Below are 23,242 nucleotides of genomic sequence, written 5' to 3' on the forward strand. Positions count from 1 at the left end.
ATTATTGAATTCAGTGATGTCATCATCCAGCTCAGTTCAGTTTAAAGAACTCCCCACCAGGGAGGATCAAGTTTGCAATTTAGGACACACATGGTAGTGGTAAAACAGGTGTTCTTTGGCTGTATAATAGTGAGACAAGTAGGATTTTTTCAGCAAATTTTCTTCTTTTTCTTTGGATTCTCGATCACAAAAAAATGCCATGCAGCTCTTTGCAGAGGAGAAAAAAGCAAATAAAGAACCACAAACGAGTAACAAAATGCATAGTAGTTCTTGTGTGGTCTGTGCAATTCAGTATTTAAAATGAATACAGTTTGAAAATGAATTCAATGGATCTAGGTTTGTACTTTTTGCCTCAGCGCTATTAGCTAAATGCTAACTCATAAGAGAGACAAATATGATATTCTTCTTGAGGAAGACAAAACGAGACTACGTCACATTTAATATCAGAACGGTGAAAAAGAGGAACCTTTACAGGGATGTTGGCGCATCTGGAACCCATGAGGAAACCGCCAGACACTGTGCACTGGCTCCTGAGTGAGCGCTGGTAGATTCAATGAGCTGTGAAGAGCCCAATTTTCCATCAGTTACTCTACCCTCTTCCCTTATGTCCAAAGTTTCCCTCCTAATCGGAATCACGCCCCCTTCCTAACTGGTTCCCCATGAAAAGGTCAGCATCTAAATATTGTCTGGTATTTTGTCTGGCCTTGTCCATCTACTCCACTTACATCCACCCCTCGACTCCTTTCAATTATTCCCAATGCCAGTCAGCATCCCGGAGCCGCACACCCACTTTTTCCAAATGAATAATTCCATGTAAATATCCATGCGCTCATTTCCCTCTACCTTCGCGAGGATGTTTTCATTAGAGTCATGGCGTACAAATTTAATTCCTTTGCCACCAACAGAGTTTTTTTTTTCCACATGGAAGACGTGCCTGGTTCCAGAAGAGGCTCCAGACGTGCATAGACTGTGTCCAGGCCCTCCCTGTAGTGAGGCAGAGACTCTGGCATTCGTCCAGACAACTTACGCTCACTTTCAATCCCCCATAACAAAGAATATGCAGTGTTTTAGCTAGGTGCTCTATCCTGAGTTCCCACAAGAGTAGAAAGGCATTTAGTTCTCAACAAACATGTAATTTAGGGTAATGATAAGATGGGGATCGGTTAACCACTAGGGGGGCCAAAAGGTTTGAAGTCCCCTGGCGCCCGATGTAGACAGAGGGAAGATGAGTTGGGGCAGGACACAGGACTGGTGATGAAACTCATCTTTGTTTCTTTACTAGAGTTTAGGACTGTAGGCTATACTTGCTGCACTCAGCACAGAGCATCCTTTGATGTCAAGACCATCCTTCCAGGATTTAATCTATGAAAGAAAGATCTGATAAAGATCCAGTAAAAGCTGAGCAACAAGACTCACCTTCCTTAAGTCAGAGGCAACGCAATACCTTTTGATCATATGATTCCTACCAATTAGATTCCACACAAAAGGGACCATGTAAGCAATGTTTACACATTCAATTTCAAATCTTAAGCCTATCAAGCCAGATGATTGAGACGTCATCAGCACGATGTTGTTTACCTAGCAGGGTTGCACAGCGTGGAAAATGCAATCTGAGAATACGGGGCATTTTTCAAGACAAATGGCATTGTAGTTTGGGTTCAAGTTCTTTTTCGATTGATGCTCATCGTGCATTACCCTCAGCTGAAGAACTCGAGGGTTGAAAAAGCCAGAGGGGAGGTGAGGAGAGGCCAGTGTAAAATTTATGTGTGTGAAAGGTCATGGGGGAAAAATGCAGAGGAAGTGCTTGCGGCTAACTCCACGTGCTCTGTTGTTATCATACATCACGTCTCGCTGATCACTGAGGTTCATCACCCCCCCCCCCCCCCCCCATCCACTGAATCCAGGGGGCAACATTCATTAGATCAAAGTCTTAACTTGTTGACATAGGGAGGACATTCATCTTGGTTGTGGAGATGTCAAGGTCTGTGAACAACAGTCTTGCAAATAAATAGGGTGGGGGGTTTGATTTGTGAAAGAATCCAAACGTCTGCACTTTCAATTATTTCCAGCAACCTCTGATGTTTTTTTTTCACAGCTTTTATCTTCAGATCAGTTTCTTTGTTTAATTTCCGAAGAATCCGAGAGAAAAACTGTTCAATAGCATCTTAAAGCATTCCAGTCAGTATGGAGCAACAATTGCTTGGTGGCTTTAACCAAATCAACTCACCATGCCGCAAAGCCATCAAATTATCAGTCGGTGCTTTATTATACCATATGAGCGAAATGAAAGAGGAATGGCCAATTTACGAAACGCCTTCATGTGGTTGGATCGAGAGTGGAATCTTTGCCTCGGCAGCCCTTGTATGCCTGGTTTGTGATTGCACAACTTTTCTTTGTATCCTCTGAAAGCCACTTGTTGTGATTTAGCACCCTTTCTCTGAATGCTTTCAATTGAAAAAAAAACTTAAAAACCCACAAAGCATAGCACTCCACCTGTGGGCTGCCGATGTTTCATCAAACATTCAGAGCGGTGACTGTGCCAAAACTCTCATTAAACAAGTCCATGCTAGGGTAACTAAAGATAGCTTCATAAAACACTTGCACATAAATCACTTGAGGGAAAACTAAATCACTCCGGTAGTCGTGCCAATACTTACACCAGAAGAACAAAAGATAGATACAAAGAGGCAACAAAATTATGCTTTAATTATGATATCGTCAAAGCAGAAATGTTGTGACCGCAGACCACAGCATGGTATCTCTTTCTGTTTAGCCACAATTGGTGGCTCCTTTGTTCATCTTATTTATGTACCTCTGGAAGGCGTGGCAGTTTGATGAATGAAATGAAAGAGGTAGATTCCGTGACAGGACATTGCACGGACAAAGAGTGTTGCCGTTGACTGGGTCACAAACATTGTGGGGCTGGAGTCATGCCAGGTCAGGCCTCAATATCAAAAAAGCTAGTGGAGGAAAACAAGTATATTATATAAAGGGTAAGTAATGTACAGTGTCTAGTTGCTCATTTTCACTAATATCTCCTGCTAATTTGACACCTGGTGACCTGGTTAAACATAACTGACTGTATTATCTGCTAATTTTCTGCTCCATACATAAACTGTGTACGGGAATGAACATCTGCTTCTGTTCATTCTAATAAAAACAGGCGTCTGGATGCCAACCTGATTATGGAGGTGCCAGCAAGGACCCTCTCGGGTATGCGGTCCCTGCGGCACTTGTGGCTTGATGACAATGCCCTGACAGAGATCCCAGTAAGCGCCCTCAACGACCTATCTTCACTCCAGGCTATGACCCTTGCCCTAAACCGCATCACCCACATCCCAGACTATGCCTTCAGGAACCTTTCCAACCTGGTTGTGCTGTACGTATCTACTTCCACACAACATGAATAAACCAAGTAGGATGTATTCCTGGATCAACTTGTTTAATAGCTAACCTCAACATATATCTAGTCCTTTCAATCAGATGAGAAATGTAGGAGTGTTCTTAAAAGGAAATGTCACCCAAAACTGAAAATTCTGTCATTAATTATTCACCCTCATGTCATTCCAAACCCGTAAGACCTTCGTTCTTCGGAACAGAAATTAAGATATTTTTGATGAAATCCAAGAGCTTTCTGATCCTGACTAGACAGCAATGCAACTGACACATTCAGAGCCCAGTAAGGTAGGAAGGACATCGTTAGTGGTTCAACCACAATTTTATGAAACTACGAGAACACTTTTTGTGCACAAAGAAAACAAAAAAAAACAACTTTTGTTATTCCATAATTTCTTCTCTTCCGCGTCAGTCTCCGCTGCACGTTCACAAGAGTACAACAACACATGTAACATGAGGGTGAGTAATTAAAGACAGAATTTTTATTTTTGGGTGAACTAACCCTTTAAAGCCCCTAACCCAATCTTAAATGTTTTAAAAGGGGAGGGGGGGAAGTGGTGTGTGGTCAAGTATGGTGACCCATACTCGGAATTTGTGCTCTGCATTTAACCCATCAAGTGTACACACAGTATTGAACATACACCCCGAGCAGTGGGCAGCCAATGCTGCGGCGCCCTGGGAGCAGTTGGGGGTTTGGTGCCTTGCTCAAGGGTCTCACCTCAGTCGTGGTATTGAGGGTGGAGAGAGTGTTGGTTATTCACTTCCCCACCTACAATCCCTGCCAGACCTGAGACTCAAACCCACGACTTTCGAGTTACCCTAACCCTTGATCTATTTGACTAAATCACACTAACTATAGAGCTTGTGTCAGTATGATGAAGGGAAGCCATTAAATAAGAGGAAGTTGGAACACATGTCTTGGTTTGACACTACACCACAAGAATCTTAAACTCTTTCAATCACAAAGCAGTGAAATGATAGTGTGGATTAATTTTATATCTCATCCGCCACCGGTTTACGTTCATTTGAAGCAATGTACACAGCCAAGCAGGTGTCATTCGTGGGTTATGTTTTGATGTTTACTATAATCCTAATGAATGTTTTCATGTTTAGGCATCTTCATAACAACATGATCCGGACCCTCGGACAGAACAGCTTTGAGGGACTGCACAGCCTCGAGACTCTGTAAGTAAGATCGTCCCTTCATGAAAGATTAAAAACATGAAAGCATTTCCTGTTTTTAATGCAAACAAACCCTTATCTGTTATTTGATTTTGGCGTCCTCTTGGAATCATTATGGAAGGGGCTGTGCCTATAAATATAAATCAAAATTACTAACAAGCTCGCCTGACTCTACTTATGCTTAGTGGTTCAGCTTTGTGTGAACTATAAACAAATCATTCTTTACACAATACTTCTGCTGTTGAGAAACGCCCATGTTAATTGCAGTATCTTGTTTTTTAAAAAACGCTTTTACCTCTCATTAAAATTAAAGAATGAATGTATGGCAGTCTTTCATTTTCTGTGATAGAAACAACAATAATGTCCTAACAATGACTTCAGTGTTGGGGGATTTATTTAGTGTTCCATACAAAAGTGTATGTGTAAGCAGTGTGGACACTATACAGTTATTTTTATGGGACCTTTGTGGTTTTAGTTATGTGGCTGATTTTGGTATCACAGGCTACCATTTTTTAAGAATGTTTTTATATGTTTCCATTTGCCCTTTAGCTTCATATATTCAGCATAGGGTCATTCAATTGAGTGGGAAATGTAATAGGATTGAATTTCCATAATGTAGCAATCTGATTTCAAGACAAAATTTTCTTGTCTGTATACATATGTGTGATCATGCATTCTATCACTACTTTTTTTTTGCAATGTCAGTAGCATGACCCATGTAAAAGTGTTAAAGGTGGTTGAATTTACAATATATATTTTATATATATTAATGACTTATGGCTACTGGCTGCAATTTTCATCATAGCTACATAAGAGTGCACGATCTCTGCTGGAATTCGGGCTATATAGAGTAACTTATACATTACTGAACATGGTAGATGAAGATCAAATGTTAAATAGGCCCAATGAATACACTAGAAATGCTATTAAAATTCATGAGAAATTTTGAAAGGGGCTTACGAACCAGAGCCGATGCATATTTGTAATGTATTGTATGAAAAACATTAAATAGACCATGCTATGAAAGTTTGACTTTAAAAGAATAAGCATATGCTGAAGTCACGGTGGTCTCCAGGATACTGAGAGGTTCACACCTGCTTTTTAACAGCCTGCTGAAGTGCTAAAGATGACGTTTTCCTCTTTACGAGAAGGATTTCAGCCTTGAGAATTGCACACACTGAACTGAAACACTTCATTTGAAAGCAATCACTGAGAAACCATGCGCTGAAACTCTCCCGTGGCGATTCTGTGGCTCGATAAATTTGGCTTTTGGAAGGAGATTTGTTTCAAGGAGAAAATATTTAAGCTCTTGAAAATGACAAAAATGATACAAGGCTAGAGTGATAGGAAAATTAGTTATGATACTATAGGAAGTGATTCCCAATAAGGATGTGCATAAGCAGGTTTCTTGCTTTGTTAAAACAGAATTATATACTGAACATAATAGCATAAAAATGTAATAAAATAAAACTAGATGAAGTGGGACTATATATATATATATATATATATATATATATATATATATATATATATATATATATATATATATTAAGCATTTATGCATTACAATTAAAAATTCCACACTATTAAAAAAGCTCCCAGAAACTGTAATATGTAGTCATGTTGCATATTGAATGACATTTTTATTACCGTTATAATGATGGCTAAGCAAGAAACTAATCTTCCTGAGGCAAATATTCTTATATGTAACATGACACACTGGAAGAAATCATGCCAGCTGTCTCAGTTCAGTTGCACATGTGTGTTTGGGAAGTGTTGAGCTTCTTGAAAAAACAGATGGAAACATGTTTGCCTTCTTCAGGAGGTCTCAGACATCTTTTCATGGGACAATGTGCATCTTTTTATTGATGCTACTGTAATCCTCATCACTGTAATTATCTCTGAAAATGCATTCACAACCATCAGACAAAGTGGCCACCACAGTGTTGTTTTGTTATGATGCCTGATGATTTAGCTTCTGCGTGGTTTGACGAATTGTAAATCGAGGTAACTGACAGCTCCCGTTCTAAACAATGAGGTCTTCCCAGGAAATGAAAGGCATTCCTCTTCTCTGCTATATCAAAGTAATGTCTCCAAACAAGACTGACGGATGTTCTAAACAAAACCAGGATGTAGACATGGCAGAACCACGCAGCATGGCTCACCCACAGCAGTGTGTTCCCAGTCTCTCCATATGCAGAGAGCTTTTATAGGCCGCAAGCGCAAGTGGATTTCCATGCAGTGTTTGAAGAAAATGACTTAAACACTTACATGACTCACTAGAAGTGAGCGAACTAATGAATAAAGAGATGTTGATTCACATTCATATAATCTAAATGGCTCATGTTGTTTAAAAGTGCTGCTTTTAAAAATAAAGTTTCTTTATTGGCATTGACGGTTCCATGAAGAACCTTCACCATCCATGGAACTTTCCCATTCCACAAGATATTTTTCTTAGTGGAAAAAGGTTATTTGAATTATTGAAATGTTCGTCACACTATGAAACGCTGGTTCTTTTAAAGAAAGGTTATTTGGGGCATTAAAAATGGTTATTCTATATAGCATCACTGTGAAAACCTCCTTTTGGTATCTTTAATTTTAGCGTTTACAAGTAATCCATCCATAGGTTGATGCTTCTAAGGTGCATCCCAACCAGCCCACCAACAATGGTTCAACCAATGGCATGAGTTTGGGGCGTAGCTATTTTTGTGTTTGAAAATGTGTTATTTTTGCAATTTCGTTGGTGATGCTAATGGTGCAGAAATACTTCAGCTTTAAGCGAATTTGTCATATATCAATAATTCCCATAAATATTTTTTATTTTCACCTCAAACTTAGGCCAAGTTTGCTTTAACACTCTTGTGCAACACAGACACACTCAAGTACATATAGACACACACGTACACCCACACACTGGAATTAAGCAAGTGCTTCGCCCATTCTGGATGGCGGCCAACGCGGGTCCACCCCTATTCACCAAGCTTACTTCAAACGCACTGGCTACCTGCCAGAAACGGGGTTTTTTTCCCTTTAAAAAAACTAAAATATATAAACATTTGGACTGTTTTGAAAGCATACACTTAACACTAAGGGATAAGACATATAATTATGGGTATGAAGAGACACATTGAGCATTGGGTATTGTAACTGTGGGGAGCAGACGATATGACTAAGACCTGGGCCTTCACGAGGGGATACAGGGCCAAAGGCACCTATTAATGCCGCCCAGTTGCCTTTACTGGGCAAAAAGGAGGGTTTGTGGAAAAAAAAAAAAAAAGTCTCCTGTTCAATTATAGGATTTTCCCAAAAATTATTCTCTGAAAAACTCCAAAAGAATCGGAGATGAAAAGGAATGCTGAGATCCAAGAAAAACAACATGCAAACTATGGCCATAAACACATTGTTCTTGCACCTGCGTGTAAAGGCCGCTCGCCCTTAGCAACCGCACATGTTTTGGTTCAAGCGCAGTTTTTGGACACAGGTTTCCTAGAAGGCTAATGAAATGCATACAACAAAAATAATGTATGCAGAGGAGAGGTCACATCATGTCAGATTAGCTTAGAACAGCTGTCTTGGTCTCCAAGGAGCGGCCAACACGGAAAACCCGCAAGGTCACGGGGAGGGATTTTGACTGATTGGAACCACAGTTCTTAAGTGTTTGCTTATGTTACAGACATGTAGGATGAAAGATCAAATAAAAACGTCAAAACAGTTGGGCTAATATGTGACGAGACCGCTAATTGTTGCTCGAAAGGTGGTCTTATGCAAGACACAACTTAGACATAGCTGTGCTTATTAAATCCTAAACATTTGCACATACAAGATCTTTTTCTCTTAGCTTGTGTTTAACAAAGTTCTTCTGCTCTCATGGTTGGTCTCCTTTCTCTAGGGAACTGAACTTCAATGACCTTCAAGAGTTCCCCGTGGCCATTCGCACACTCGCCAAGCTTCAGGAACTGTAAGTAACCGAGACTAACTTACCCGGCATACATGCGTCAGTGTGCTTCCTTTAAAGTGGACCGCTTGGCCTGGCCTTATACTCCTTGTAAATCCCGCTTAGTCCCTAGAATGTGGTTCTCAAGCACAAGTCTCCTGAAAAAAGCAGATGCTTGGAGATTAGCTCTTAAGTCCTTCCTTCTCAAGTATCCTAAAGTGTTTTTTCCTGCAGGACTGCCTCCTGACAGGTGTTTCTATAAGATACAAAGGATGTTTACATGGGCAAATGTGAATTGATGCAACCAAATGGCTCACATGTGTGCTTATGGAAGAGTTTGAGATAAAATGCAACTGGACTCGATTGTCCAAGATGATGAATTCATTTTCGGCACCCAGAAAGGACCTTATAGCCTTGTTTATTTAACACGCATAATTATTTTAGACTGTTTAGAATTTTCGGATTACAATTTGCTGGCAACGTGTGTGCCATAAATTCACTTTAGCATGTTATATTCATAGTGACGGCAGATGATGATGAATTATAAGCTGTTGCAGTAGTTGAATGTGCGGCCGCCCCGAATAGCACGTCAGTGCTACAATTTATAAGCTATACGGAACAGATGCAGTTAGCAAAAGCACTCCGCAAAGCTGGTCTTGATCGCTAGATTTCCTCATCCCACAGTGGATTATGTTCAAGTGTGCAGATGGTCATATTCTCACTCTCCATGCGTCTTACAGGGGTTTCCACAACAACAACATTAAGGCCATTCCCGAGAGAGCATTTGTGGGGAACCCACTTCTGCAGACCATGTGAGTATCTTGTCTCAGCAACGACAGTAAAGAGCTTCTCTGTTGACTAAACATGCCTCACAGTGTGATAGAAATACATGTTATAAAAGTCTGTTTATCTCAGCCAACGGACCAGGAAATGAGTGACAAATATTTGGGTCGTTTTACAAACGAGTACCTTTTTTGCCCTCTTTTGCAAGTTTAAATTGGGGCAAATGGTATGTGTAAATAACACATCAACAAAATGCAGTTTTATTTTTAAAATTATTTGTTTTCCCTAGTAGCAAATGTATTAAGTTGTATTCAACAAAATGGACATGGAAATATGTGAAGGGTGTAATTTCATATGTTGAACTAGAATTTTTTTTCGTAAAAATTATGATGGTAAAAAGGCTGGCTTTAAAGATTTTTAAAAATAGAAAGAGAGAAAGCAAAATTAGTTTTATTTTGTCTGTTTGTTTATATGATTAGATTTTCAATGGCAATGTTTCAAATATTTGTAAACCTTTTTTTAAGAGTGTTTCCAGTTCACATGTCAATCCTGTTACCAACATAACTACCTATTATTAAAGCAATGTAATATTCCATAGATTAAAAAAAAAATACACTTTTTCACACTCTAACCCTATTAGAAAATATGTACATTTCTTATTGAAAAAATGGACATAAATGTATGTCAAAAGATGTCATTCAAAATTAGCTCTATTTTGTTTCAATATGGTGAAAAGGGTATCTGGTTATGTCAACCCTGTTACCAAATTATTTGGTTTTACATTTCAGCCCTGTTACAAAGATTTTGAATAGCAAAAAAAAAAAATATTTTTTAGTTAGAAATAGTTTGAAGAAATATCAACATTACACTAACAACTCTCAGTAGCTAAATGAATTATCAACCCTGTTACTGTACAGTTCAGCAAATAGTTATATCTGAGCATACAGCATATTAGGTTTAACACTTAAATACAATCTTTCCTGAAAGAATGTACATATCCTTGTCAAAATGGAACAGGCACTCATTTAGAATGATCTATCCAATTTCTAACAAAAGATGTCTTTTTCTTCTCTATTCAGTCATTTCTACGAGAATCCCATTCAGTTTGTTGGCAGATCAGCATTTCAGTTCTTGCCAAAGTTACATACGCTGTAAGTACAAGTCTACGTGTGAAATGATAACATACACATGATTAAACAGAGCAGTTTGGCTTCCGATAAGGCACCTTTAAAGTACCAGTTGGCAAATGTGTATAATTTCCATTTCATCATTGCTTTCATTTGGATGAATACTGTAATCTTGCTCGCCTCTTGCCATCACGTCTCTCATAAGTAAACATTAAACTAGTAATTTGTCTCCAAAAAACAGCACGATTCAATTATAACATCATAAATGTCTAAAAAACTAATAAAAAGTAATTTATCCCTCTCCAATTACACAGACAGTAAGAATGCTGTGAGAGTCTATTCAGCCTTCATTATTGTGATATGAAGTCTTCCGTTGTTGATTTTGGGTAGTATTGTGAGTATAATCAAAATGATGGCATCAAGTGGAATAACATCTAGATGATGGAGAGCTAAGTGGGTACGGTAACAGTAGACATCCCTGTGGTTTTGCTGGACGACATCTTCATTAGCAGAACGATCCTCACTAATGAGTTATCTAATCTCGTTTTAGCTCTTTGAACGGGGCCACTGAGATCCGAGAGTTTCCAGATTTGAAAGGAACCACCAGCCTGCAAGTTCTGTGAGTCTGAGATCAAATGTCCCCATTTCACGCAGGATCAGTTTCACTTAAGAGACTTCCAGAAGTTCTTCCCACCGATGAGGACAAAGGAATAACCATTGACAAAATAGAGATGCTTTTACTGAACTCACCATGCAAGGTCAAAAATGATGCAGGGCAAAGGCATACTGAACCATGCACTTGTGTTTATTAGTGAATGATCGGTTAATGTAAAGCCCTGTATATAATTATTGATCCTAAAGGAGAGTTAAACCGTTCATTAGAGTTAAAGGAGAAGGCTTTTCAAAGGGGTTTCGGTTGTGCACCAATCTCAAGTCATTGTTGAGGGCTGTCTATGGGCTGGTTGGGATGCTGAAACGAAACAAAATTTTGATAATGCCATTGTTTATTAACAATTGTAAGGGAAATCATTATATCTACATAGCTACGTTTTTTTGTTAAAAACTTCCATGTGCCTTGTATTTCCCTACAGGTCTGAAACGTACTAAAATACGCACTTTTTAATCAGTTTTAATAAGATTTGTCTTATTTCACCCTTAAAACACCCTTAAAACAAGATGTACTCTTGAATACTTTATTCACATTAACAAAAATTGTTCTGGGGATGAATCTCAGTTTCTTATTTTTTCTTAATCTTTTGCAGTGCATGCACATTCTGTTTTTTGTCTCCGGTTTGGCACACACACATTGAGTGCAAACCCCTCTCTTTGATTTTCTCTCAGTACGCTGACTCAAGCTGGACTGACCGGCCTGCCATTTGATCTCTGCCACCTGCTGCCTAAATTAAGAGTGCTGTGAGTTTCCAAACACAAATACGCACCTGCAACACACAAACACATTCGGAAGCGCATATCTAAATTATTCCTAAAGATGCGAGCTGGCAAAGGGAGTTCAAATTCATCCTGAGGGATTTGACGTAGCCAAAGTTTCAAGGAGTTCCTAAAAGCCTCTTTTAACATGAACTTCAAAACACATCAGCAGGCAGATATTTAGCCAACTTTACAAAGAGAGCAATGTGATAATTTTCTTCAGTTGTGCCATGCTTGTGCAAACAAGTTTAAAAATTAAGTAATTTTTCGATCAAGCAATTTTTACTTTTTTGCTTTGCTTTAATCACTGTTTAAGATGGATAAGAGCAACCACTTAAAGGTGGGCAAGTTTAGTTAGAGAAACCCCTGCAGGAAGAGTGAAACTTTATGTAACTGTTCAAATGAAGAATTAGACCTCTGGGGAAAGTAGCTGCTTAACATGCCATTCTCTCTCTATATATTCGCTTATTCTCTCTCCAAGGTTTCTTCGTGCATAAACACTTCAATACACTAATTAGGTAAAAATAAATACTAAAAGTAATGTAACTAGTAGGGCAAATTATAATGTAATTCTATAAATAACATTAAGAAATGTTTGTTCAAAAACAGTATAAGGGAGAGATGGTGCATTTGTAGAAAAATGGCAGAATTGTAACCCTCATGTGAGATCATGCTAATTTGAACTAAAGAAGCTGGTCAATTGCAAGTTTTTGGAAGTTGCGCTATCGCTACTGTCTCCCGTAAACTACAAAAACATGAATTTGTGAAAACTGTGACTTGTTGTGCATGTGTATTACATGTTCAATCTATAGGTATGTATGCAGATAAATAGTGTTTCTTTCAAAAAAAGTGATATCGCCAACTACTGGCCTTGGCCTGGCATGCATAATATAGCATTTTAGCTGTTTTGGCCGATCCATGTGAACGGAGATCATTTTTGACAACATTGTCATCTATACGTGAAACAAATTCTAAAACTGTACTGTTTTTAATACATCACTGACGTGTAAATGTACCCTTACATCAAATTTAATTATACAATAATTCATGCTTTTTAAGATAAATGTCTTGTCTTGTTAAGAAAGAATCTTCCATTTACAGACAGTCTTGTGTTTTGTTTCAGGGAGCTGTCGCACAATGTCATCGAAGAGCTGCCAAGTTTCGTCCACTGTGCCTCTCTTCAGGAGATGTGAGTTCAGGCGTCTCTCTCACTCTCTAGTGAAACGGGAACACAGTAATATCACTAACATATCTATGATAACTCTAAGAGCCCTAAATAACCCACAAAGTACTTGACAAATGACAGTCATTACTGTAGCAATCCATCAGTGTCCATATTTGGGAAGCTTTCAAGTGTGTTCATGATGTCTGCCATAGTGTGTGTGTGTGTGTGTGATGCAGTAATACCAGTTCTTTTGTTTTGACTCGGCAGAGGCCTGCAGCACAATCTGATCAAACAGATTGAGATGAACACATTCCAACAGCTCAGCTCTCTGCGTTCACTGTGAGTACTGTACACACGTTCATCTTCGGCTGGCCGTAAGCGATGCATTGAAAAAGCCTCTATTTGGCATTTTTCTAATTTAATACACAATTCCAATATATTAGCAGAGCAGTTTGAGTGAACAATTTCATGGTCAAAACCCCCTTTTGCTTTAATGACAGAAGCATTCAAACTACATGATTTATTTGAAAAATCAAGTTCACATAATCAATTACCGATTACTTTGATTACTGACCCAAAATATAATTAAATGAATCTTAAATATAAATATTTTTTAGCTTTTTCAAAATGTAACATTTACATTTTTTTATTTAAATTGTCAAAGTTATCCCTACTGTATATATGGAATTTTGGGGAATATTGATATTGTGGCAAGAGCATGCACACTGTTTTTATTTGAAGCATAGAAGAAGAAAAAAAGTAATGGCTCACCAATACTTCCCCCTAGAGGCCAAGACATTCTACACAAATTAACCGTAAACATCTTGCACAAACAAAAGGCAGAACATCACATGCTAAAACTTTAAATACTGATTATTGTTAAAAGAATTTGAGTGCAAGGCTGTTTTCAGATATCAGATCTTGGGAATAATGAAATATTTAATATTGGCTGTCAAGATCTGAGCAAAAACATTTCTGTTTTACTGAGAAAATGAGAAATGACAGATGCACGGATGAGTAAATGATTTCTCATTACAGGGATCTAAGTTGGAACAGGATCAACGCCATCCACCCTGATGCCTTTTCCTCTCTTCAGTCACTTATTAAACTGTAAGCATAATTCATGCAAATCAGGGGCAGGGCATATCATTGGATTTAGCAGTGAAGATAAAGATTACACACAAAGTCATACAAAAACTGTTATTAAACAGTGACTTGGCATAACCATCCCATTAACACAAACAAAGAGATTCCATGATGCACACTTTGGAGTTTCTGTCATCTGAGCAATGCTTTGTTTGGCTTAAAGTGAAAAGACTGTGGCTGTAATCACGGTTAAAAGCTCAGCACAGCGGTGAAGACGTGCGTCGTCAGTCACAGGCGATTAAATGCAAGCAGCATTAGGTGAAGAATGTGATGAATAAATGAGGAAGACCGATAAAGAGTGACAGAGTGTGGCTGGTAAATGTGTGCAGCGGTGAATGAGTAGAACGTCATACCTGAGTAGATACTGCAACAGTTATAAACCTCTAGTTTTCCTTGTGAAAATCACTAGCAAACAACAAGCATGGAAAAGTCAAATCACTGGTAAAGAAGTCAAACCCAGCAGTATTTGTTGACAGCTCTGGGCTCAATACAAGTACAGCTCTATCGACAGCATCTATGGCATGCTGTTGATTACCACAGAAAATAATTTTGACTCATCCCTCAGTTGTAAAAACAAGCAAAAACTATGTTCTGCGGTAATAAACAGCATGCCACAGATGCTGTCAATAGAGCTTAACTTGTATTGAACCTGGAACATGCAGAGTTTTATTTAAACTGACACATTCTAGCTTTCATCAGGGTTAAAAGTTCAAGGCCTGTGTGCCAAAACATGTCAGTTTAAATAAACCTTTCTCCAATTAAGACATGCTGTTGGATTTACACTCCGTTAAGTATTTGTAAAGTGTCCACAAAAGGTTGTTGGACCGAAAATGTTTGAATTCCAAAATATTAGCAAAATATTAAATCAAGTTGCATTTATTTTACATTAAAAAAAAAAAAAGTGGAATGGAAATATATTGGATATATTGCCAGATGTCAGTTTAAAACATATTTAATGTGATGAACTGTATATGTGGTTCCTCTGGTAAAACACCTGTGTGAACGTTTTAAGTAGATACTTCAAGTGTAGCTCCATCTGCAAGTTTTTTACACATGCTGATTTTTTACCTCCATCCAGAGATCTCACTGGGAACCGATTGAGCAGTCTCCCGCTCACTGGGCTAACAAGTCTCACTCATCTTAAACTGAAAGGAAACATGGCACTCTCGCGTTCCTTCAGAGAGGAAGACCTCCCCAACATAAGGTACATTTGTGGTAACCAATAATCCCAAAAAGTCAATCAACTCCACCATCCCGCACAACAACAGATTAAAACACTTTCATGTTAAACCATCAAAGAAAATTCACAAGTGTATGTGTTTATTAATTCCCACAACACAAATGCCTCGAATAGCTCAAAAACACATGAAGGTTTTGCTTTGTTTTCAGAGAAACGTTCAACTATTTATAGAACTGACAGTTTCAAGATAATAGGTTGCTCAAGGAACATTCTGTTCATTGGTACGAATAAACGGTTTCCGTTTGTTAAGTTTATGACAAGCGGAAAAAATTATTTCAAGATACCTCAATATTCGCAATACAGAGAGGCTGTTGTAAATATCCGGTCCCGATTCATCAACTGCTCAGGGCTTTGAAGACACTCCAGAACTTTTAAGAACTAAATTAAGTACTTGCGTGATTTGATTAGCACCCCAAAAAATGGTAGATTTCAAGTATTACCATTTCCCAAAAGCAAATGAAAGAGGTTTCACGGTTTCAACTGTGACCCAAATACACATAAAATAGTCCTTGCGGTTAGATGTATTGCTAGTTTACTTCATGCATCATTTGCAGATTGATGAATCATTCTTTCTCTGATTTCTTCCTCTGAAATGGGATCTTTTATAGTTTTCATATTTCCTCAAACTGATGCAATATGCACTTATTTTTAATGCTCAAACTCCATTTGGCACAACTGAAGAAACAACTGATATAAACTAAATTGTATACATGGTGTCACTATTGTTGAAACAGGGTCATTGAGATGCCATATGCCTATCAGTGCTGTGTTTTTGGAGCCTGCAACAGCTACAAAGCAGCCACCCAGTGGGAGGAACAGATGGGCAGTGAAGAAGATCTCCAGAAAAAAGCTCTGTCCCTGTTCCCCATTCACACCGACAACAACTGTAAGTCCTACAACTTCACTAGGTCATCCTACATATAAACATTAAACAATTTTGTCACTGTAAAAAAAAGGGTTGCTTTACCATTTTACATATTACAATTGCTTTTAACTTACGAAAGTAATAGCATGACATTCTTTGGAGTACTGCTACCTGCCAAAAGTTTGGTCACCTGCTCATTATTTGTTATTACTTAAGTGTCCCCAACTAAGCAAGCCAAGGGCAACAGTGGCAAGGAGCGAATACTCCATCGGTAACAGAAATAAAAAATAAAAAAAACCTTGTTAGAAACCAGGCTCTGTTGGAGGCTAGTTCATCTCTGAACTAGATGAATTTCAGTTTGATTAGGGTTGAAGCAAAACTCTGCACAGAATTGGATCTTGAGGGCCAGAATTTGAGAATCCCTTATGTAAATACTATTGCACTGAACAGTGAACAGACATGCAAACAGCTAGAAGAAACCAGTTGGTTAGGTTGAAATTATAAGGACAAGTTTCCAAACTGCAATGCTGTATTGTAGCAAGTCACTCAAGTTTGTACAGTAAACCTTTTATCAGTGTCCCTGTAGCCAAAATGAAAACACTGGCCCTACACAAACACGTTCCTTATATGAAAGAAACATAAAAGCACCACTTGTAGCGGTTTTCCACAGAGTGTGTGTGTGTGTCTATTTTTATCTGCTCTGTTCTATCTGCCAGTCTCTTCATCTTTAATTAGCACAGTAGAAACATCTCAGGGCCTTACATTAACCTCAAGTATTTGACAGATTAAATAAAATGTATTTTCTCCATGCATTCCTTGATGCAATCTGATCAGGTTTCAGACTTGAAAGGAGCTCTCCGTAATTACACTCCATGGGAAATTAGATAAACATTAACAAATCAAGGTCCAAAACATACCATTTTGGTTATCGGAAAATAACAAAACCAGAACACGAACAAAGCCTATTGATTGATTGCAAGCTGAAGGAGAAATGGAAAGTTGCAACTGAGATGTGTACGGTGTTGAGTGGCGCTAAAGCCCTTAGATAAATTAATCCTTTCCAGTAGACTAGATGTCCATAACATGGTGATTTATCTTCTGCCAGACTGAGTGCATCATGCCATCTTGAAGAACACTGTTTCATCATACTGGCGTACATGCACAAATCAAAGGTGCCTCATGCTTTTCATGTGTTCACTTGCAGATGACCTTGACTTAGAGGAATTCCAGTTAGCTATTGAAGAGTCCAAACTACAAACCAGCATACAGTGTACCCCCATCCCAGGTAAATTCATCCAGCAGCAGATCGAAACTCAAACTTATACGTATGCCATCAAGACTATAAAGGCCTGTTCACATCAAGTACAAACTAAACAACAAGCATGTTAAAGAAAGACAAATAGTTTTTTTAAACCAAAACTATGCATGCTTCTCCAAATCCCCACCGACAATTAAGCCTAGCGTTATTTGATTACGTTCTGATAAAACTTTAAGGCCCCGTTTCATAGACAGGGTTTAGCCTAAAGCAGGATTAGGCCATAGTTCAATTAGGACATTTAAGTAATTTTTATAAACATGCCTTAGAAAAAAAGCATTACTGATGTGCATCTTAAGACAAAACAAAGGCAGTGACATGTTTTAAGATCAGTTAGTGCAAGTTTATTTCAGTTGAAACAGCTCAGATTTAAAATAAATAAATAAATAACAAAGAAACAAAGAATGAAAGCTGGTTTCAGCTATGACCTAATGCTTATATAACAGTTCCTCTGGTTAGATTTTTTGATGGGTCACTGTTCTTTTTGCATTTTAATAGGACTAACCAAAGTGCAATTTTATGTATTGAAAAACACACAAGAGAGCAAACTATTTTATGGCAAGGAAAATGTGGCCTAAACTATTTTTTGCACCAAGACCATTTACTATCCCCAATTTCAGAAAAAAAATCTAGTTCTTTTTTGAATTATATTTAAAAAAAGATTTATAATTAAGCAATAAAACAAATGACAGACTCTTGCAGTACAAGTTTTCTGACGTGGTGCAAAGATGCTGATAAACATGCATTAGGTCTCACGAAACAAGTACAACAATTTGATGTGTACTTCATTCGTAAATATTCAAATTTTGTTAAAAATGTTTTTAAAAAGGTTTACACAGAATTTTGTTGTCCATATGATCCGTACGGAAATTCAGTCTTGGTGTGAATAGGCTTCAAGGTGATGTGTTAATTCTGCTTAAATTCTAATTTATCATTTCACCCCTTCAGGTCCATTTAAACCGTGCGATAACCTGTTTGACAGTTGGGTGGTACGGCTTGGCATGTGGCTCATCTCTTTGGTCTCGCTGATGGGAAACAGCCTTCTCCTCATGACAGTCTTTGCATCCCCCAGCTATCTCTCCCCAGTTAAGTTCATCATTGGCACCATCAGTGGCGCCAACCTGCTTACGGGCCTGTGCACTGGCACCCTGGCACTGGTTGATGCCCGGACATTTGGAGAGTTCGCCCTGCACGGCGCTCAATGGGAAATGGGAGCAGGATGCCAAACAACAGGCTTTCTTTCAGTTCTAGCCTCTGAGGGCTCCATACTCTTCCTGACCTTGGCTGCAGTGCAGTGTAGCGTGTCCGTGTCGTGTGCTCGAGCCTACGGAAAGTCGCCCTCTCTGGGAAGCGTGCGAGCCGCCGCAGTGGCGTGCTTGGCACTTTCGTTGGCAGTCGCCGCTTTGCCGCTAATTGGGGTCGGGGAGTACGGGGCAACTCCGCTCTGCATGCCATCACCACTGCCAGACGGCGAACCTTCCACGTTGGGTTTCATGGTTGCTCTGATAATGATGAACTCCCTGTGTTTCCTGGTGATCACCGGAACTTACATCAAACTGTACTGGGACCTGATGAAGGGTGACTTTGACAGTATTTGGGATTGCGCCATGATCAAGCACGTAGCCTGGCTCATCTTCACCAACTGCCTGCTCTATTGCCCCGTGGCCTTCCTCACCTTCTCCTCCCTTCTGGGACTCTTTCCAGTGAGCGAGGAAGTTGTCAAATCAGTCGTCCTGGTACTTCTGCCGCTTCCTGCATGCATCAATCCCTTGCTCTACCTTCTCTTCAATCCGCACTTCCGTGAAGATGCACGTCTGCTTTTGAGCAGAGCTCACCTCCATCATGACCGCAACCTGGATTCCTTCGTCTCTGTTGACACGGAGAAAAGCTCATATGACTCCACTCAAGCCTTGGTGTCCTTTGCTGCTGAAGCAGATGCAGCATTCGAGAGTTCATCAGCACCAAACCCAGAGACAGTCAGCAGGTTTTCTTCCCCACCCTCAGTGCCTCTCATCCCATGCCAGATGCAGATGAAACCCTCAACAGAGAGGGATAACGTTGCAGAGAACCTGGTCAGGTCAACACCAGGACTCACTGTCAAAGAGCAGGAGCACCTTAGGAGCAGTGGACTGGACACTCATAACGGAACCTCCTTCTCTGGAGTCTACCACTCCACGCATCTCTCAACTCATTCTTAAGTCTTCTCCTAAACTCTAAAGTTTTTGCGGACCCTTTGAGCATGAGAAGTCGTGAGCCCACATATGAACTGACCCCTAAAACCTTCAGAGCTAATGAACAATGAACTGTATTTTGGGACTATATATAACCATACTGTTCAAACTGCTGCATGGCATTCTTAAAGGGAAAAAAAAAGGAAAGAAAAGCCTAATCACATTTTGTGACATAATCTTGTGGGCCATTTAGTAATTTAAGCAACAAAAAACAAATCCACATTTATTTTTTGTAACTTGTTTGTGTAATTAGGCTTAAAAGAGTGTTCTGGGTTTAATATCATCTCCATGCATGGAATATTGATGATTTTCACCAAAAATTATTTATTTTTTGACTCAACCCTCTTTTTAAACAAGCAAAAAAAAAAAAATCATGCATTATGTACATGCAATGTAAGTCTACGAGGTGAAGTACTGCACCTGCATACAAATTCAAATTCACAATGTGTCTACAAAACACGAAGACAAATCCAATGGCAGAACTTATGTTGGTAATGCATAACCAGAAATGAATCCACCTTCAGCAGTGGTCTCATATCTCATGAGCACTACATTTCATTGTTTTGAACCTGGAACATTCCTTCAATTAGGAAATATCACAGGGATGTTTGCTGATGTACAAGGAGTTATGCATCTAAATATTTCAATGTGAAAAAATGTCTCTACAAAAAGCTCAATTCTTATGTACACAAAACTTTTATGCATTCATTTCCAAGTGTGTATATATCAAAGTATCGTTAATTATTTGCAAGTCATCATCACTTGCTTACTTGCCCTTTGAGAATTAAAAAAACATGTATGGGAAGGTAAATACCTACAGTATGTATATTGTCAAATAATATTTAGTGTCTTGAAAAACAACAACAACAAAAACATCATGCCAACAGGTGCTAAAACATATTGCCATAAACATACTCTCTGCAAGTACACAGAAGGCTTGGTCAATGCTCTTCAAGCTGTTCATGCTGTATATATTCAGCATGCAACACTTTGAAGGGTCAGAGACACCTTCAAGTGTTTGTGCCATTAATTCAGGTAGTTGGCTGAACATGTTGACAGCTGATTTTAACTAATTAATGACTGTTGCTCCACCACGACAGAAGCAAAAATTCACCATGGGAGACATTATGCTAATTCACACCATAATCCTAACTCTGAGAATGCAATACATATAAAAAATTAAAACACACTGAAGCAAATTTAAAATATGTTTTTGTAATAATTTATAATGCAACACAATTCAAAATTAAACACTGCATTAAATTAAAGGTCAAATAGCTAGAAGCATTTGCATTCATGTACTTGCATAGCCTATGTTTGAGCTTCACAATGTCAGTTTTTTTTTTTTTGTCAAGTCCACAAGATTAAGGTAGAGCAAAACATGAAATATATTGAACATGTTGATGCTATAAACTGAAGATTAAAAAGAGCTATGAGTGATTTGATTAGGTTGTAATAAAGCTTGGTCAGGATCTTTTACAGATTGTAAAATAGGCTAGCTATTGTATTGTAAAATATAACTACCTCTGATCTAGCATGCTATACCTTTTTATCCTTATTGATTTCTATTCTTTTTATATTAACTGTATATTAAAATGTAATTTTTATATTGAAATTTTAAGATCTTTGTACAACAGACACTATTCTGGATGTAAATATTTTCATATTTCTGTATACATGTGATAAAGAATGATTTAATAAAGTTGTTAGTTTCATAAATGTATGTCTTGAAGACTACTGAACAATTCAGGGAGATATGAATGTAAAAATATTCAAAGCTACATTTTCATCAACAATAAACATGAAATCCTGTTACAAAATAAACTGTATAAAATGAGATCAATATAATTTAGATGTTGTAAGATTTTCTTGGGTTGCTCTGAAGTGCTTCCAGTACCTTTTTCTTTTCATCTGTGTCCACAACACTCTTCAAACACAAGAGATAAGTGAAACGGTGCAAACTGACTGTAGAATAGAAGGGCACTGGCTCCCCCCAGTGTGTGTGATGTGTGTGGCGACAGCGTATGAATTGCTGGACTTTGCTAGACAGCCATTGCTAAACAGGCAGTCATGAAAAGAATACATTGTACCTTGTTCTTCTGGATTCCATGGTCAGCCGTCCATTTCTTGGCCTTCTCTCCTCTCTATATATTGGTTTGTTGTGTTGAAAATCTGAGGACTGGAAAGTATGTCAGACACTTCATTAATTTTAACAGTAATGTTAAAGCAATAACAGGACCCAAAAATGTAAATTACCCCAAGATTTACTCACCCTCAAGCCATCCTAGGTGTATATGACTTTCTTCTTTCAGACGAATACAATCAGAGTTATATTAAAACATGTTCTGGCTCTTACAGTCTTTATAATGGCAGTGAATGATGGTCGAGATTTTGAAGCCCAAAAAAGTGCATCCATCCATCATAAAGTATACACAAAGAGTATAGACGGTCAAGAGGTGAAACTCTGGTGCTTTTTGGGTAACAGCCACTAGGTGGCCGCCATTTTGGAGTGAAAATTCCAACTGGAACAGCACAGATACACAGAAATAAACCAAATAACAACAAAAGATTAGTCAAAGTGGAATAAAAAAAAATGCAATGTTGGGCTATCCACTGCAAAGACTCTCAGTGTGACAGTAAAAATCTTGTCTTTCATAATAAAGGCCTTTTGAAGCGAATCGATGTTTAAGAAAAATATCAATTTTTAAACTTTATTAATAATAATCTCTAGCTTCCGCTAACTGTCCTACGCGTGTTCACAAGAGAATGGGGTTCCAGCAGATAACGTAGGACGTAGGTTTAGCGTAAGCTCCGGAGAGAAGTGACAAATGCAGAAGCGCAGAAATAAAACAACCGCAATATTACAAAACATACATTACAAAAGTGTATAAGTCATACAAATCACTTTTTTTCTAAAGCACCACCCGTTTTTTTTTTAAACACTGTCCAGCGACACAAGCAGGTAAAGTTATAGCAGGAGTTCGCTTCTGTCTTGCCTTCTCTGAGCCCATTGAGTTCTAACAGACCCCTTAAAGTGTGCCATGACTCGTTTATGTGTCTCGTGTCCTATGACAGCTGTGTGTGGAGGGAGGGGAGTGTATTATTTCTGAATTTCTGAATGTATACGAAGCTGTGTGTTGCGATAAGTTAATAACTGACATTATTAACTTACCAGTTGATGTTATCATCGATACTATGGCATTCACATGAAGAGGCACCAAAATACACCTCCGACGTTGCAGATGACATCTAGACTAGAAACTTGAAAAGAACAAACAAAAGAAGTAACGTTACTTGAAAATACTGTTTAAAATCTCCACTGAAACAGTGTTGTTGCCTTACGCACTTTACCTCAGTAACGTCATTTCACGTTAGTACTTGTTAAGGTTAAGTAAGGACTCGCCAGATTAACTAACTTGCATTAAAGGGC

At 38.5% G+C, this 23,242-nt stretch overlaps 2 protein-coding genes across 2 annotated transcripts in view; both read left to right on the forward strand.

The window, feature by feature from the left end:
- Positions 1-21,653, forward strand: part of LOC306859728 (leucine-rich repeat-containing G-protein coupled receptor 6) — an 85,889-nt gene extending 64,236 nt beyond the window's left edge. Inside the window, exons 5-18 of the mRNA XM_079400950.1 lie at positions 3,164-3,379; positions 4,510-4,581; positions 8,468-8,536; positions 9,253-9,324; positions 10,375-10,446; positions 10,973-11,041; positions 11,764-11,835; positions 12,974-13,039; positions 13,283-13,354; positions 14,054-14,125; positions 15,240-15,365; positions 16,136-16,287; positions 17,471-17,551; positions 18,530-21,653. Of these exons, the coding sequence (XP_079257076.1) occupies positions 3,164-3,379; positions 4,510-4,581; positions 8,468-8,536; positions 9,253-9,324; positions 10,375-10,446; positions 10,973-11,041; positions 11,764-11,835; positions 12,974-13,039; positions 13,283-13,354; positions 14,054-14,125; positions 15,240-15,365; positions 16,136-16,287; positions 17,471-17,551; positions 18,530-19,779 (2,461 nt within the window). The 3' untranslated portion in view covers positions 19,780-21,653. The remainder of the gene's footprint in view (positions 1-3,163; positions 3,380-4,509; positions 4,582-8,467; positions 8,537-9,252; positions 9,325-10,374; positions 10,447-10,972; positions 11,042-11,763; positions 11,836-12,973; positions 13,040-13,282; positions 13,355-14,053; positions 14,126-15,239; positions 15,366-16,135; positions 16,288-17,470; positions 17,552-18,529) is intronic.
- The window catches only part of LOC306859737 (uncharacterized protein), a 708,874-nt gene that overhangs the window by 682,828 nt on the left and 2,804 nt on the right, over positions 1-23,242 (forward strand). The window lies entirely within an intron of this gene.

This window comes from Barbus barbus, assembly GCF_936440315.1.
Source record: "Barbus barbus genome assembly, chromosome: 40".
Taxonomy (NCBI): Eukaryota; Metazoa; Chordata; class Actinopteri; order Cypriniformes; family Cyprinidae; genus Barbus; species Barbus barbus.